Source organism: Pogona vitticeps, chromosome ZW-PAR (genome assembly GCF_051106095.1).
Source record: "Pogona vitticeps strain Pit_001003342236 chromosome ZW-PAR, PviZW2.1, whole genome shotgun sequence".
NCBI classification, from domain to species: Eukaryota; Metazoa; Chordata; class Lepidosauria; order Squamata; family Agamidae; genus Pogona; species Pogona vitticeps.
Genome location: NC_135800.1, coordinates 10256590 through 10274110, shown reverse-complemented (window position 1 = coordinate 10274110; position 17521 = coordinate 10256590). Strand labels below are relative to the sequence as shown.

The 17521-nt window shown below is 45.4% G+C and overlaps 1 protein-coding gene across 1 annotated transcript in view; it reads right to left on the bottom strand.

Annotated features, from left to right (window-relative positions):
• Window positions 1-387: 387 nt before the first annotated feature.
• TNC (tenascin C) overlaps window positions 388-17521 on the bottom strand; it is a 66107-nt gene continuing 48973 nt past the window's right edge. The window contains 12 exon segments of the mRNA XM_072984546.2: window positions 388-1340; window positions 2005-2168; window positions 4345-4506; window positions 4830-4926; window positions 5450-5601; window positions 6214-6346; window positions 7542-7672; window positions 8744-8887; window positions 10058-10177; window positions 13266-13409; window positions 13847-13969; window positions 17040-17312. Of these exon segments, the coding sequence (XP_072840647.2) occupies window positions 1230-1340; window positions 2005-2168; window positions 4345-4506; window positions 4830-4926; window positions 5450-5601; window positions 6214-6346; window positions 7542-7672; window positions 8744-8887; window positions 10058-10177; window positions 13266-13409; window positions 13847-13969; window positions 17040-17312 (1754 nt within the window). The 3' untranslated portion in view covers window positions 388-1229.

The following is a 17521-nucleotide window of genomic DNA, read 5'->3' as shown; positions in this document are numbered from 1 at the left end:
GAAAAATATGGTATTTATACAGGGGGGAAAGAGAGAGACAAACAGACTGACTCATGAATGCATACGATAGATCTTATTAATCATCAGTTGCCCTCAAGTCAATTCTGGCTTGTAGTAATCTTTTTTCAGAGTTTTCTAGATAGAGAGTAACTCAGAGGTGGTTCAGCATTTCCTTCCTCTAGGGGGCGCCCTGGGACAGCTGTGCAGCTGGCCCAAGGCCACCCAGGCTGGCTCTCTTTTATAGGAAGCCCCACGGGGGGGGGGAATCAAACTCCCAACCTCTGGCTGTGCAGCAACCACTGAGCTCTCCAGCCAGTTTAATATACACAGGATCTCTGCAATTCCGAAAACAACCCAGCCCAGGGGAAAAAAAACAACAACTGGACATTTCTGTAAAAGTAACATTGTGCTTTTATTTATTTCTTTCTTTTAAAAAAATTTACAGTCAGACACTGTCCTGCTGTCTTTTGGATAGCCTGGGTTTCTTTTTCTTAAAAAAAGAAGATGACAAACTTTAGCTTAGCATCCTTACCCTCATCGTCGGCATTATTATTTTCCTTATATTAATAAAAAATTAATCTTCGGCTGAAATGTTGAGACTGGACAGCTTTGCTTGCGTGTCCTACTTGCTGCGTGGAATCAAACACACACACACAGATACACACACACGCACATATATTACATATACATAAAGTTTCCAGATGGTCAGCTGAAGCTTAAAGATGGCTAACAGTGAACGTGATAGGATACTTGGTGTTTTTTTTTAATGTAAAGAAAAAAAATATGGCTGGTTTGTTTGGAAACCGACAGCCTTCCTTTTCTCCCCCCTGCCCAGCCACACACTTGGTCGCTCAACAGAGCCCTTGCCAAAGATGCTACGTCAACAGAAACCGACCGGAGAGGAGACAACGCGCGCCCAACCCACCCTGGAGATTGTCATCTTTGGTGCAAAGAAAGCCAGCTACGGACAGAAGACGGAGGTTCCGTCAAGCGTGCTACGTTTCGAAGAAGGCTTTCCCGTCCACCATTCCCACTTTTATATATATATATATAAAACAATGTTGAAAGGAGTCAAGGCTTGGCCAAGCAATGTCACCGCTTTGGTAAAGTCCCCATCGTCCTTGCTAATTCTCTCTGCCCTCTGTTAGTGGGGAAGAACCCAACCACCTTGTTCCCGCTCGGTCTTGCCCGCTCTCTCTTCCGCTCTCTGATGACTTCGGGAGACGCTTCTATGCTCTCTTCCGTCTTCCTTCTAGGTTCCGGAAGCTGTAGGGCCTCAGTTTCATCTCGGCAAACTGGATGGAGTATTCGTGACCTTTCCAGTGGAACCAGTTGACACCCTGGAGAAGGCAAATAAGGGCAGATAAGGATAAACCAGCAAACCCGAAGGATGGGAGAGGAATGTGCTCCCATCCATCCCTAATGGTGTGTTCTTGTTTTGTGAGCGGTGTAAGGATCTTGTATTCTGGGCGAGAAGGAATAAACAGAAGAAGTAAGAAGTAAGAAGTAAGAAGTAAGAAGTAAGAAGTAAGAAGTAAGAAGTAAGAAGAAGAAGAAGAAGAAGAAGAAGAAGAAGAAGAAGAAGAAGAAGAAGAAGAAGAAGAAGAAGAAGAAGAAGAAGAAGAAGAAGAAGAAAAGAGCTGTAGCTGTGTTGGAGCAGCGAGGATTTTGGTCCAGAGCAGCAAAATTGAGCAGTGAATTTGCCAATTTCCTTTCTGTGAAATGATGAGTTTTATCTTTCTTTTGCAAGGGTTCCCCCCCCCCACATTCTCTGTGTCCTCTTCCGGGGGGTTGGACATGGTGTGAGTGAGCATGGATGGAAAGAGGATGCCACCTCCTCCAGGGGCCAAAATGGCTAGTTATGGCTCTGATCAGGAAGAGGATGAGGACCAAAAGAAAAAATGGAGGAGGAGAAGGAAAAGAAGGAGGAGGTGGGAAAAAAGGGGAGAAAAAACACATAGTAATAGTAGTTGTAGTAGTAATAGTACTGGTAGAACAACTTGCCTGGCTGTGGTTGTTGTCTCCATATCTACCCATCAGGTTGACTCTGTGGCAGTTCTTGTACCAGAAAGCTCCTTTGTATGATAAAGCACAGTTTGTGATAGCCGAGTCGTTGTCTTTGTCATAAGTGGAGAAGGATCGCCCGTTGTGGTAGGTCATGGAATCACCTGCATGGTGGGGGGTTAGACAACAACAGCAACTTAACAACCTGGGTCATTTTTTTGGAACAGTTCAAACCATGGGTTAAAACGATTTAAAAACTCTGGGGTGAACGTGTCTTAGCTCTCGTCTTTGTGTAAATATTTCCGAGATGTAATATCAACATTGGCCACTAGGGGGAATCTATTTTGGGGGTACGCTTAAGAGTATCGGAAAGCTCCTGTGAAGTTTCAGATTTGATCCTATCAACAAATTCAACACCCCACCCAGTACTAGGCCACACGTTTTACATTCCTCTCATCCGCACCCTTGTAAAATGTCTATGTCGTAAACTGACTCCTATGCATCTGGGAAAAAAAAAACTTACAGCCCACAATATCTTATGCTAAAAGAGTTAATCTTTAAAGTGCCACCAAATTCTCTGTTCCTTTTTAAAATCCAAACTCTGACAGTAACTATGTTGGGAAACTTGGAATTGTTATTATGTGAAAGACTGTAACTAACTGATAATTTTAATCTAATTAGTTCCAAACTTTGTTGAGGACCCAGTTTAACTCAGTCTAGCCAATGTTCCAGCAGAATCTGGCCGTCTGCTCTCATGACAAAGCACAGGCTGTCTTTGACAATATTTTCCAGACTTCTTCACACTGGGTACAGATTGCCAAGAGAGAAGCCAGCTAAGCACATTCTTGGCATCGAAGGCCCTGCTGCACTCACTCTTATAAAGCACATTCATGACAGGTAGTTAGAGCTTCAAAGGAGACATTGCTGAGCTGAATCTGTTCGTTTACATTCCAGGAAAAGCTTGCCATAAAGAGAGGCATGAAACTCGAAGTGGCGTGGACTGAAAATGGAAACAGCTCAGCAGAGCAGGGTTATACTGAGCCCTTGCAGAAAACAAAGCTCTATGTAAGGAAAACTCAGAACTGGGAAGGAACTAGTTACAAGTAACATAGCTATCTGTAACTGATTACTTTTGGGATGGTAAACAGGGAAACTAGTAGTTACAAATTACTTTTTAGGCTTAATGAATCAATTGTTTTCAAATATTCAAATACTTTTTTTATTTTTAAGATGTGGTATCAGATTTGAGCACTAGAGGGGACCAAATACCATATTTTTCTGTGTATAAGACTATACTTTTGTCTAAAATCTTTAGACTAAAAATTGAGGGTCGTCTTATACACAGAAGTAAGCTGAGGAGAGAAGAAAAACAAGTGGAGGGGAAAGCAGGGATCAAAGCGATCCTGCAGCACTTTGATCCCTTCCCCCCTACACTTGCTAATCCCCACTTAGATTTCTTAATTTTGGATTAGAAAAGTGGGGGGTGTCTTATACATGGGGCCGTCTTATACACAGAAAAATAAGGTAATAATTTCCTGCATCTTTGTGGTTTGTTGTAAGAATGACGCCGTGTATAATGACAATGCAATGTGTTAATAGGGCACAACACAAGACATTACGTGTGCAGTCAGAGGATAGAGGTAATGGCAACCTGGCTGTCATGAAGTAACCAATAGCACGAGTGGCTTTCTGGAGAGGGCAACTTCATTGGATCCAGTAGAGAACAGTAATCACCACAGACTGCCGCCCACGGTCACTGTTGCCACGTTGCTGAAATTTGGTGGCAAACCACTAGAAACCCTATAAAGGAATAATTTTGTGCTGGTTTTCAAGGGCCTTTCTGAGGTACCACTGAAATGTCACAATGTGATTCTCCACCGGGTATTTGGCTGGGTAGAAGTGGGGGGGAGAAATAGCCTTGGGTGGCTGGATGTGCCTTGTGGACCTGCCATCCCTCCCACCCCCTTCTGATCCATATTTGTGAGCTGAAACAAAAGGAAGTGGAGGAACATCAAGAAGCTTCGTGGGCACAAATGCGAACAGAGGTGTGGATAGGGATGAGATGCCTCCGAAACAATCCTAAGAGTTCCATCCCATAATTCATTCCTCTGCCCATCACTTGGCAGCAGCCATTCCAATGGGTTGTAGAACAGAGACCATGGGAAGGTAAGTCAACTGTTGTTTTTGACACCACCCACTTTGAGTTCCTCTTCTCTTGTATCTTTTCTAGATGGTCCTCATAAGACCTTTTCCACTGGTGCCCACGTTTGCTCTTCTCTTCCTTCCCGATCACCCTTTCCTTTTGTGTTGAGTCTTTCAGATCAATCAGCAAACGCATACCTGCCGTGCCACTGTAGCCGTCAACTTTCACCCGGTAGCGAGTCCTGGCGTCTCCCACCGTAAACCTGTCATAGAGGGCATACGCAGTTTCTCCGTGGTCGCGCAGATCAACCCGCAACTCATATTGGCCCTGGGAAGTGATTTTGTGAAGCTTGTCCAGACCTGCGGAGCACAGAGGGCAATCAAAAGCTAAGTGGCTATCGTGCACACATCTTCCAGCCATGAAGCCATATTACACTTGATCACACTTTTTATAACACTAGCCCCAAGAGAACGACACGTTCCCATGTTAAAGAGCTTCAGACCTTTTGGTTTCTAACAATGAAAGTGTGACTCCTCTTTGATAAAGCATGAAGCACCTGAGAGTAGAATTACTCAGAACAGCAATCCTATCTGATGTCAAGGTTTTGGCCAAATTCCTCCCATGTACCTCCACTTTTTGTTGGCCATGTGCAAATGGCAGATGACCTCCAGTACCCACTTACCCAGCCAAAATTCTCCCCTGGGGTTTCCAAATCCAGCCTCATATGTCCTCCAGTTCCTGTAGAAATCTTCTGATCCATCCTGCCTTCTTAGGAACACCTGGAGGCACCCCAAAAAGCCATTGATTAATACATTTTAGTTTCTTGAAATCTGCTCATGGACTGAAATACATTTCTTAGTCACTAGGTGGCAGTCACAAGGCATCTCCCCAGACCTTTCCTAAACAAAAGAGAGGAAGCTGGTATGTTCATTTTCCAGAGGACCTCAAGGCAGTTTCATGTGGTGCTTTCCTCTTCAGGGTCCCTGAATTCTTTCAAAACAGAAGGGCAGGAGGGAGGGGCCTTGTGTCTGAACAGTGTACAAAAGACTGAAGGAGCAGTGGGTTAAAGAGAGGGAAAGACTAGCGGGAAATAAAAAGAGCAAAGGGCTAAGGGGTGTGTGTGTGTGTGTGTGTGTGTGTGTGAGAGAGAGAGAGAGAGAGAGAGAGAGAATGGATTGAAGGTAAAAGAGAACCAAGATGGTGTGGGGAAAAAAGGACTTGATAACCCTTGAGGCACTGGCTCCTTCTGCTGGCTTGCAGATGTATCCTTAACAATCGGTAAATAAAAGAAGAGATACTCACAATCCATCCACCACCGTCCGAAGTCATGTCACAGTACACTTCCGCAGGCTGTGACCGGTTTCCATTCACATAAATGGTGTAAAGGCCAGAGGATGTTTCTCCGTTCAGTAACGCTTGGGAACAATCTCGGGGGTAGGGATACAGAAGCCCAGCTGCAGAGAAGGGCAGGCAGTGAGCCAAGCATCAATGTTTGGGTACTTGTGGTTTTGTTTTTGCAAAAAAAGGCAGCCTCGAGGACCTCCTCGGGTCGTTGGTCTAATTCACTGCACCTCTTCCGCCTCCCTCACCTTTCCTGTTTGTCCCCTAAGCTCAGGAGGGGAAAACAGAAGGCCTTTGAGAAGGTGTTGGACTGAACCACCACCAGCCTTGACCACTGGGCATGCTGGCAAGACCCGATAGGAACTGACATCCTATAGGATTCCAAGGTCCCCAGGAACCTGTCTCTGCCCTTGGTTGTTCTCCTCTGTAGACAAAAGCCAAGCCAAGGCTAACCGGGCCATGAGAACTGAGCCGATTTTGGGTTCCATACTAACTCTTGTCATAGAATCATAGACTAATGAAGTTGGAAGGGGCCCTGTAAGGCCATCAAGTCCATCCCCCTCTTCTTACTCTGCTAGATCCTTTCTCGGTTGGGCCAACCAGGATTGGGCACCATACTTAAAATGCAGCAAGGTCTTGCAACGAATCACGGCAGGGATTGCTAAAACAAGCAAACAAACAAACAAACCCACCACCACTCCGATCCCTCCTGTGTTATGTCTTACTTGTGGTGAAAACAGTTTGGATGATTTTGCTTCTCAGGCCCTGGTTCAGCGCTTGCAGCTTCGCTACGTATTGTGTGGACGCACTCAAGTCGGACAAGCTGTACGACGTTGACTCGGGCCCCAAGATCACTTCCTGGAGAAGGGCGGAAAAGTCAGTGGCAGGGGACCCCCTTTTTGCAGAAGAGCCGCGTGGCGTTAGAAAACAGCTCTTCCATTTTTTAAAGATCTGGGTGCCTTGGATGGATGATTCATAAGAAATCCGTTAAGAAAACAGTTTCAGTGATTGATGAGGCCATTCCCTGTTCCCGATAGATGCTTCCCCCGCTACCTTCCCATTAGAGGCAGGAGTTGGGTGACCACAAATGAATGCCTCATAGGATAATGCTCATGTAGCGGGGCTAGAAAGCAGGGTGGGGGCAGACACGGACATGGTTGACACTTGCGCTATAGTTGTGCGCTATTGCATGCATGCAGTGCATTAAATATTTAGACTTATTCCTCATCAGCCGATCCCTTTAATGCGGCTGCATTAATTAAAGAGAGGGGATTTTCTTCTAGTAAATTGGATATCTTCTTAGCAAGATAAAGGCAAAGGTTCCCCTTGGCGATTAAGCCCAGTTGTGTCCAACTCTAAGGGCTGGTTCTCATCCCTGTTTGTAAGCCGAAGAGCCGGCCTTTGTCTGTAGACACTTTCCATGGTTGCGTGGCTGGCTTTGTTAGACATGGAGCATCATTACATTCCCATCAAGATAGTATGCACTCATCCACTCACATTTCCATGCTTTTGAACTGGCAGGAGCTGGGACAAGCCACAGGAGCTCACCCCGTCGCGGATTCAAACTGCCAATCTTCCGATCGGCAAGCCCAGTGGCTCCGCAGCTTAATCAGTCACTGTGTGATTGAAGCTCCCGTTGCTTCTTGACAGCGGATGATGAGGGATTATGGCAGTCCTAGCTCAACATCTGGAAGGCACGCATGCCTCCTTTGAGGGGGACCCCAGTGGAGTGTGGACCACAAATGTGAACCCATTCCGGCTTTGAGCCCAAACTCTACAGCTGCTGGACCTTGTTCCCCAAATAAATTGGGAATCTTGGATAGTTTGATCTATAGTCTGCAAGAGATTCATTCTCCCCCACAGAACACCATCCACCAACACTGGTCCACAGTGACTTTTAGGGTCTTCTCCAAGACTTCAGAGAATATTCCCCCCCCCCAGTCTATTGGGAAATGTTGAACACCGGTCCTATGGACCCCTATCCACAACCCCCCCATCCGCAGTGGGCGATGGGCTTTTCCCTGCAAGCTGCCACCTGGGACCAAACATTTACCTTGACTTTGCCATCAGCTGATTCATAGATCAGGAGGTAGCCTGTGACAGGGGCCCGAGGACGTTTCCATGTCAGCAGTGCTGTTTCGGACTGAACATCCGTGGCAGTCAGATCCCTTGGTGCATCGATGCCTAGCAGAAAAGTAATAGCATAGAGGAGCATTGGGACAAATCACACACAGGCGATGAGCTAACCGATGCTTGCGGTTGGCTGCCACTTCCTGATCAGGACCGACTGGGCAGGGTGGCCAACGAAGAGGAAACCAAAGCAGATAGTAGGTTTTGTTAAATGTGAGTTATTTCTTCTTAAAAATTAAAATTAAATGTGAGTTAGGTCTCTGGCTGTGGACCGAGAGGACGGGAATTTGATTCCCCCTCTGGGCCTCTTGGGAGAAGAGCCAGCCTGGGTAGCCTTGGGCCAGCTGCACAAAGTCCCAGAGGAAGGGGATGGGAAATCACTTCTGAGTATTCTCTGCCTTGAAAACCCTGGAAAGGGTCAGCAGACGTCAGCACTGACTTGACGGCACACAATAATTACGGAATTTTTCCATGTATAAGACACCCCCATGTATAAGACGCCCCCACTTTTCTAACCAAATATTAAGAAATTTAAATGGGGCTTAGCAAGTGGAGGGGAAAGCAGGGATCAAAGCCCTGTAGGATCACTTTGATCCCTGCTTTCTCCTCCACTTATTTTTGTTCTCGCCTCAACTTACTTCCATGTACAAGACAACCCTCAATTTTTAGTCTAAAGATTTTAGACAAAAATATAGTCTTATACACAGAAAAATATGCTATTTATTATCTCCACACTGGGAACAATGACTTGGAAAGCATTTTGCATGGATGTATTGTTCATACACCACCAGAACCCCAGAATGTTGGGGTTCTGGATCATACGAGCGACCCTTTGAAAGGTGATGGACTGCCCTCTGTTGGAGGTGCTTAAATTGACAAGGGATGGCCATGCCTCGGCATCAGGTGTCTTTAGTCATCGACTTCCACCTTTGTGATTCCTTTTGGGGCTCTCTCTTGCCCTGGAAGCAGACTTGGTAATGCAGTCATGCAAAAAGGACCAACTCTGCTGGAGATATGGCCATCTTCGACCATCCTGCCTATTCTCGATCGCAAGAGGAATTTATTTTGAAACTTACCGTAGGCCAAAAGACCCCCCCAAAGCCCCCAACACCCTGACCAGCATACCTGTGGTGAATTTGGTGGAGATAATGCTGCTTTTCTGTGGCCCCTTAGTGGCGTAAATCCTGAGTGTGTATTCAGAAGCTGGACGGAGGCCAGTGAGGTCATATTCAACGGTATTGCCAGAGACACTCTGAGTCACTTCTCGTTCTAAACAACAAAGAACAGTGCTTGGATAAATGAGCAGCTGAGAAGCTTTGAGTGCATTGAATAAGTGGCTTATGGAGTCACTCCATTTGCAAACTACGGTGGTTCCTCGCAAGACGAATGCCTTCCGGGACGAAAAACCCGCAAGACGATTGGTTTTTGTGATCACTATGGTGCAAAACAGTTTCTTCTATGGCCGTGCAAAACAGTTTCTTCTATGGCCGTGCTTCGCAAGACAGTTTCTCTCTTCTCTCTCGAGACCGATGCCTCGCAAGATGAAAAAAATTAATCCGTCTTTCGAGGTTCCCATAGGAATGCATTGCAATGCATTCCTATGGGAAACCACTTTTCGCAAGATGATTTTTTCGCAAGACAGCACTTCTCGTGGAACGAATTACTTTCATCTTGTGTTGTTGCCACTGGTGAATGTACAGTGATCCATGTAGACAAGGAGCACTAGGCAATACAGTTAAAGAAGAGTGATTTTTTTCTTTTCTTTTAAAGATAAACATTTCCCAGAATTCACAAATTTTTCACTTGGGAGACAGCTATTTTGAACGTTGGCAGTGATGCCAGAGCAACCATGGGGGAGAAAAAAGAGACATCCTAACATCTCAAAGTGAAGTTCGTGTCTAGGCACTCAAAGCCCAGATAAGAATGCAGGCATACACACACCCTCACACTTTGTCACAGTTGTGTGACTTAAGTTTTTTAAAAGAAGAAGGGGGGGCTGGAGTATAAAATCCAGGCAATGCAATACCCCAATTGAATGTCACACTGAAGGGGAAAAATTATGCAAAGGATTACTGCCACAGCCTGGTGACCTTGCTCAGAGACCCTCTTCAGTGTTTGGTGACTGGTACATGTAAAAGAGGACTTGGGCATTGATTGTGTGTGTTTGTATATGTAACTGTCAGGCCATCTCCTTTGCCACTCGCTCAGTGACTTCCTTAAAAGGTATTGATGTTTTTGGTTTCTTTTCCCCTCCTCTAATTGCATCTCACCTTTTTCACTTCAACATGCTGAACCTCATGATTTAACACAAGGAGGGTTCTGCTCTCCCCATGAATGACTCTGGCTCTTTGCTCTGCTTGGTGGTCACCCTAAAAACACCCAAGTAAGCCATATGAGCATTTCAACTTTCAGCTGAACACAGTGGTTACTGCTACTTACCACCCTCAGTAACGTAGGTGATCACATACTCATCCACGGCAGCTATTGCTGGCTGCCACACAGCTAATGCTTCAGAATCTGTGATGTTCACTGCCCTTAGTCCTGAGGGACTGTCCAAAGCTGAAGAAACACAGATGGATAGGATATGTCATAATAAAGCAGAAAAACCAGAAACAGTGGGTGTTGCTCAAAACATACCCAGTATGTTTTGAGCAACAAAACCAGCAAAACAAACAAACAAACAAAACAAAACAAAACAAAAACAGCCATATTGTGGTGTGAAGGAACTGTCTTTTGTGTGCCTTACTCTCAAGGCAAACACATTTGCACCTACTATGCAAATCAAGGTGGGCAACCACAGAGTATTTGGAGGCCATTTTTTGGGTTGATTGTTAAAAAAGATACAAATAAGCCATTCAGTGCTTAGGATCAATCAAAGTCAATGAAACCAAGTTCGGGGGGTTGAATTTCTGTGTCATTTTTGCTCAAAACACGAGAGAGTTAGGAAGCATCTCCTCCTTTCAAAGAGTTAGGAGAAAAGGTTTGCATGTCTTGACCTTGTATGCAAAGATGAGACAAACAATGATCTACACTAGACATGGGGATGAATAAAAAAATGAATCATGATATTTATAGGAAATCATTGATGCGTTGAATATTCGTCACTTCATATTCATCAATTCCAGAGACCCAGTTTTTTACTTGTCCATTCGTTGTTCCAGAAAAGCAGCTTCCCTTTCTGCCTATGCCCCCGCACAGCAGCGGTTCCTTGGGGGCATAGACAGAGAGGAACGGCTAGGCTGCCAGAATGGCAGTTTCCATTCCGGCAGCCTAGTTTGTTCTCTCTGTCTATGGGCCTGCCAAACAGCTGATTGGCAAAGATGGCAGCACCAGTGGCAGAGGCAGCAGGACGAAGTAGAGAGGCAACAGGGGCAGTGGGAAGGGGGAGGTTCATCCCCATTTCTCATTTACACTGTGTTTTGAGCATCACATGCATTTTGGCCCAAGGAGTATTTATTGGCTAGAACAGCCACACAAGACACAGGGAGTTGTCCACGTTCTGTGTTCTACAAGTGTCAAGAACTTAGCTTCTTCTGCACTTCCCTCTGCAGCAAATGTAATAGATAACATGAAAGTACTGCTCGTCTCATAGTGATTGATTGGCATCCTCTGACGGTTCAGTTCATCATTTCCCAACTTTCCACTTGGGAAAATAGATCCATAACACCTCGTTTATTTTTCTTTCTTAACTGTCCAAAAGTTCAAGAGGACACAAATAACAGGCACTCAGCCCGCTGAAGATTTGGAAGACTTATTATCATTGTGGGAATGGGAGGTCATTTATGGAGGTCATGGTGGACTTCAAAAACACGTCAAACCCAAGCAAAGCACCGATTATACAGTATTCTATTGCAGAGTTAGGAGAGACCGTTGGCTGAGGCATCGAGATTTGAACCTTATCCATCTCTGTCAGAGTACATTTCTCCCCTCTCCATTCCAGTCCCAGAAAAATGTTGGAGAAAACCTTGTCTGGAATTTTGGAAAAGGAGAGCGAAGAGATACAAGAGCGGGCAGAAATCATGACACTTCACAATGGTGACCTTCTCTCAATATCTGGGTCTCCAGAGGTTCTTCTGTGATATATCAAAGGAAGATCATGCAATGTAAGTCACTTTATTTGGTTTTGTTCTACTTGAATACCCGCCATCCAAAGGTCTTCTGCTCCTTCAGATGATTTCATCCTTTCTCCCTTGCTGCCCCATCCTTAATCACTTGGAAATTCCTTTCTCTCTTCAATCATCAGCCACATATCTCCCTTCCTTTGAACCCCTATTTGAACCCCTTGGCACAAACCTTCAATTCCCACACCCTACTTGAAGGAGACACTGCTTTCATCCTAAGGGTCAACATTCAAGAGAGGTCCTTGCTAGTTGCATTTCTGTGTTGGGTGGCGTCAAGTACAAAGAACCAGGGCCCCCTCAAATACCAGCATAGGCCAACACACAAGTTTTATTGTTCATGAGTGAGTCTTCAAAGAGACATTTTAACGTTAGGTTGGGAGAGGACCAAAACAACAGTTAGGAGAGCAGCAGGCATGGTGTAATGGATAAATTTGGTTGCCAGCTGGGTGACTCTTGAAGACTGGATTACTAACGGTGCAAATTCACATATACCCCCTTTTTGTGGTCTCTTGTTTCAACTTGACAAGGCACCTCAATGAAGAATGGTCAAGCCCCCTGGGATGTCTCAGCTCCATGTGAAAATGAGACAAGGACCAGCATTTCCCCCTCTTCATTTGCACAAATTGCTCTTTGTGCAAAACTACTCTCTTGTCTCCTTCAGAAACAAAGCCGGAGCTGGCCCTGGACGAAAGGGTGATTTTAAAAAAATAAAACAATTACACAACCCCTTCCAGTGCTCCGAGTCTTTAAAGACCCACACTGTGGAGCAGCCGTCATGACTGTACTGCCCAATCTGTATTATATGGAGACTAACTACTGTATAGATTGGGGGAAGGGAAATATTAGCAGAAAGCTGGCCACACAGAATGTTTGTTCAAAATGTACACTCTGCAGGGGAACAGAAATGAAAATGTTGGTGCAGGCTTTTCCTGCAAACGGATGTGCGTACAAGTCGAAAAGAGCCTACGGATGCAAAAACGAGAAACCGCTAGAAACCAAAAGGGACCCATTCGCCTATTTCTACCAAATGAACGACACCACACTGGGGATTCCTTTGTGGATAGAGTGACAGACGAGGACTCTGGAGGAGAGGAAAGTTACTGAGGAAGTGGAGCTGGCCAAACTACTCCTTAAACACCTTGCTTACTTTGGAAGCCCGGTTAGAGTTGATCTACCGTATTTTTCGCTCCATAAGACGCACCTTTCCATAAGACGCACCAATTTTTTAGGAGAAGAAAACAGGAAAATATAATCTGTTTTCTTCGTTCCCTGTTTTGTGGGGAAAAAGTGCGTCTTATGGTGCGAAAAATACGGTAAGTTGATTCCACCTTGATGGCACAGAATACCCCCCACCCAAGCAAACGGTGTGTGACTGAATCCATCTCACCAAGAGCTAGTCTTTGCCAGCCCCTCCCTCCCTTTTATTTCCTTTTCTACTTTGTAAGCTCCTTGGGGCAGGAACTTTTGTGCGTTGCAACAGGCAGATGGGGCAGCCCGATCGCCGCCCGTCGAGTCCCTGCGCGTACCTGTGGTCAGCGATCCGGAAACAGGGTCACTTTCTTCAAATCCTTTGACCGAGATGATACTGACAATGTACTCCACGCCGGGGACCAGTTTCACCAGCCTAGTTCGGCTTTTGCTTCCGTCTACGGTCACAGCATTGGGAGGACCTGGAATGGACATAAGCTGGGATGCATAGGGGGCCAGAGGTTCAAATACCAAAAGAGAGAGCCTTCCAGAGGTTTCGATCAGTTGGACACCAAATTGTGGAGTAGACCACTAGCCCCCAGCTGTGGGTCCCTGGATGTTCTTGGCCTACAATTCCCAAAAAATCCTGCCCGGCATAGCTAGTGGTGAAGGCTTCTGGAAGTTTTAGTCCAAGAACATCTGGAGACCATTAGAGAGTTACATGACCGTGCTTCTTGTTCAAGATCTTAATAAACAAATGTGCATAAATGATTTTCCCCCCTCAGTTTCTCCAACTACATATCTTTCAGTTTCCCCCTCCATTCTCCCCTCCAACTGCATGTTAAAAAAGAGAGTGTGTTGGACTAGGACTCAGGAGTCCTGGGTTCAAATCCTGACTCAGCAACAGTGGCGCCCTTACCTCCAGTCACTGGGACGTAAGTAATCCGGTAACTATCCACCCGTGTCCGTGGGGGGGTCCAGCTGACCACGGCTGAGTTTTCAGTAATATCTGAGAAAGTGATTTCCTTGGGAGCACCCATCGCTAGCCAAGAAGAAAGACACAAAGAGAAAGGAGGAGTTAACATGTGGCTTTATCAGCCAAGCCAGAGGGAGGAAGAGGGGGAAAAACACAGACACACACACCATGCATTTGGTCTCCCTTTTGCAATCCAGCAGCCAAAATTACAGTAGATATTCAGGTCCAGTGTTACGACAGGAATGGAAAGTTCCGTAGAATCTGGGTGTCCAATCCAGGTTTTGATTTGGACAGTCACCTTGCAGTCTTATCCAAAGTCTCTCTCTCTCTCTCTCTCTTACACACACACACCTTGTAAGTACAACTCAAAGAATCTTGATGAACAGCCAAAAGATGGACCAGATGAGGACAAACACTGCAGACCCAATGGCATGGTGTTAGGCTAGGAAGGTATGGTTTGGGCTGATTCCTCAATGGTTGAGGTCTCCTGGCTGCACAGCCAGAGGCTAGAAGTTCAAATCCTGCACTGCGTGCCTCCTGGGGGAAGAGCCAGCCCGGGTGGCCTTGGGCAAGTTGCACAGAGGTAACCCAGGCACCTCCAGAAGAAGGGACAGGAAAACCACATTTACCTAGAAAACCCTTTAAAGGGTCACCATAAGCCTGAATTGTCTTGATGCATCATCATCATCATCATCATCATCATCATCATCATCATCATCATCATCATCATCATCATCATCATCATCATCATCATCATCATCATCATCATCAGTTTTGATCATCCAAGTGATGTGCAAGGGTTTGTTTCATGAGTCTACTCTTCCTCCCCAGAATTTACAGACAATTGGGCTACACAACCCAGAATCCACAGCCATGTGTCATAACCCCAAAGTAACATTTAGAAGCTCTAGGTCTTCTTCTATGAAAAATAAACTGATGTTTATCTTCCAGGTTTTTTTTTGTAGGGGCTGCTGTCCCCTTCTCCTCCTTGCATGCATACTTGCAGATGATGTGAAAAAAACCACCCAAATCAAAGCCGTACGAGTCTACAAGCTTTAAGCTAAGAGGGTTTTTCTTGTAGCGACTCTGATTTGGAACTTGTTGCGGAGAAACTCATTGTGAAGACCGAGGATGTCTCTCCAGCACCAGGGGAGAATCTGGCATCCCAACATGGACATTCTGCCTTTTCTCTGTAAATAGTTTCCTTTCCTCCCCTCAGTGGCAATGAAAACAATTCGGACTTTAAGAAATGAAAATAAATAAACAGCCCACACAAGAGAAGTCCATTAGCAAATGGGAGACAAACACCAGAAGCAAACCACATTAAAAGCATCGATGGACACGTGCCAGTTGCAGTCAACTGGCTGATTCGGAAAGCAGGAGAAAACCTGCATAGATGAACCCATGTCTTTGTCGGCATCCCAAATAAATTTTGCACCCACCACGTCTCTAACTCCTTCCTCCTTTCCTTCCATTCAGCATCAGCTCCTTCCTTCCTTCCTTCCTTCCTTCCTTCCTTCCTTCCTTCCTTCCTTCCTTCCTTCCTTCCTTCCTTCCTTCCTTCCTTCCTTCCTTCCTTCCTTCCTTCCTTCCTTCCTTCCTTCCTTCCTTCCTTCCTTCCTTCCTTCAACCCAGCCAGAATATTTTGCTGCCTGACACGGTGAGGAAATGGGCTCCCTTTCAGCTTCAAATGCATAGTACCTAAGCCTTATCAAATTATGTTGAGACTCAAGGCAATACGTTCCACCACTTCTTCCTTCTCTTACATAAAAAATGCATAATATATCAACAATTAGCCATTTGCTCCCTTTTTATGCCAAATATTCACTGCCTACCAGAGCACCATTCCTAATAGCAGGGCTGGCCCGTACCACCCCAGCAACTTTTCTTGTAACTTTTGTACAACCAGACAATCCCGAATCCTTCCTCTACCTCATTCTATGGCTTTGGAAAACATTTCATTATGATCAAAAAAAAAGCCTTAGGGCATTTAATTAAAAGATAGTTGCATTAATTCATTTATTTTCTTTTTTCTTGGGCTTTGTGGAGGCTCCGGGCTGGTTAGAGCTGTAAAAGAGTTTGTTTTGTGAGTTTTTCTTGGAGATTCTAATGGACTTTGTCTTATTACAAACAGAGTTATAAAGTATGTCTACAGTTCCTAAATCTACCCCCCCCACACCCTGGAAAAAGACTAAACAACAACAACAACACAAAGGGCCTTATGGAAGGAGGTCCTTCAGTCATCATCAGCAACATCCTGGTGGAAGGAGGTCCTTCAGTCATCATCACCAACAAGAGAGATGCTGCCTGACAAGTTAGTCTTAGAGAGATGCCCCTTTGGGATGGGTCGATCTGAAGGCAAATGAATCGGAAAGGGTTTGATGAACAGGTATTTCACATTGGGTTGACGGAAGTTAACCTGTTACCTATTTTCATACTTTTCAATATCTTTAGAACAGTTCCTCCCAACCTTGGGTCCTCAGATGTTCCTGAGTTACAGCTCCCAGAGATCCTGGCCACCAAGACCAGTGGTGAAAGTTTCTGGGACTTTTAGTCCAAACACATGTGGGGACCCCAGGTTGGAGATTAGAAGATTAGAGGTGGGAAACAAAACTCGATGCTACATGGAATGAGTGTTGTTAATGATGACTACGTTTCATCTTCCTCAGAGGACGGCATCTCAGCAAGTGGACTCATAAACAAAGCCTGTGTTTATCTCCCAATCGGAAAGCAAACCAATCTCAACGTAAGGTACTTTGGAAAGAAAAATCAAGATGACAGTCAGATAACTTTCACCACTGGAGGGAGCACATCTGCAAAAAATGTGCTAAACCTACAGTCTTCTATGACCTTGTGCTTGAGTGGAGCTAGTTTAGACTACTTGAGAAAACAAGCTGGTCTTTCATGATGGAAAAAAAGGAGAAGTGGGGTTATGCATGTGAAGGACAACCAAAGCATGCATCATTCTTTTCCATAGATAGTGTTTCCACAGAGAACGTTATCTGTGAACGGTCTTCCACATTATTTAGTGAAGGGAAGTGTGACAAACACAGAGACACACACAAGTGCACACATACACACAGAGACGAAGGTGAACCATGCCTCTTCTTCTTCTCATGCGAGACGTGGACAATACCTGTTGTAGCAATTGTGTTTATAGGCTGAGAGCGCCGTCCGCTGGTCACCCCATAGAGATCAATGTAATACTCTGTGCCTTCTCTCAACCCAGTGATGTCATGGGTGCGCTCGTGGCCTGGTACAATGAACTCCAGAGGATCGGACGGCCTGTGGGTATCCCTGATTTTAAGAACAAAACTGTCAAAGGCGCCGTCGTCCGCCGTCCAGGACAGGCGGAAACCATCACGGGTGGCATCAGACACCAGCAGGTTGTCCACCTCGGGCTCAGCTTCTGTAAACAGAAATTGAACAAAAAATAAAGGAAGAAGGAACACAAGAGGAGGAGGGGAACAGAGCTTTTAGTTTCCTTTGGAAAAATGAAGACAGAGAAGGAAGAAAAAGTCCAAGGCAGGGGGGATCAACCCCTAGTCAGGTTAGGAGGTGAAGGTTCCAGTCACAGGTTCAAGGCAGTAGAAAAGACCAGTGGGCTATCCGAAAGGA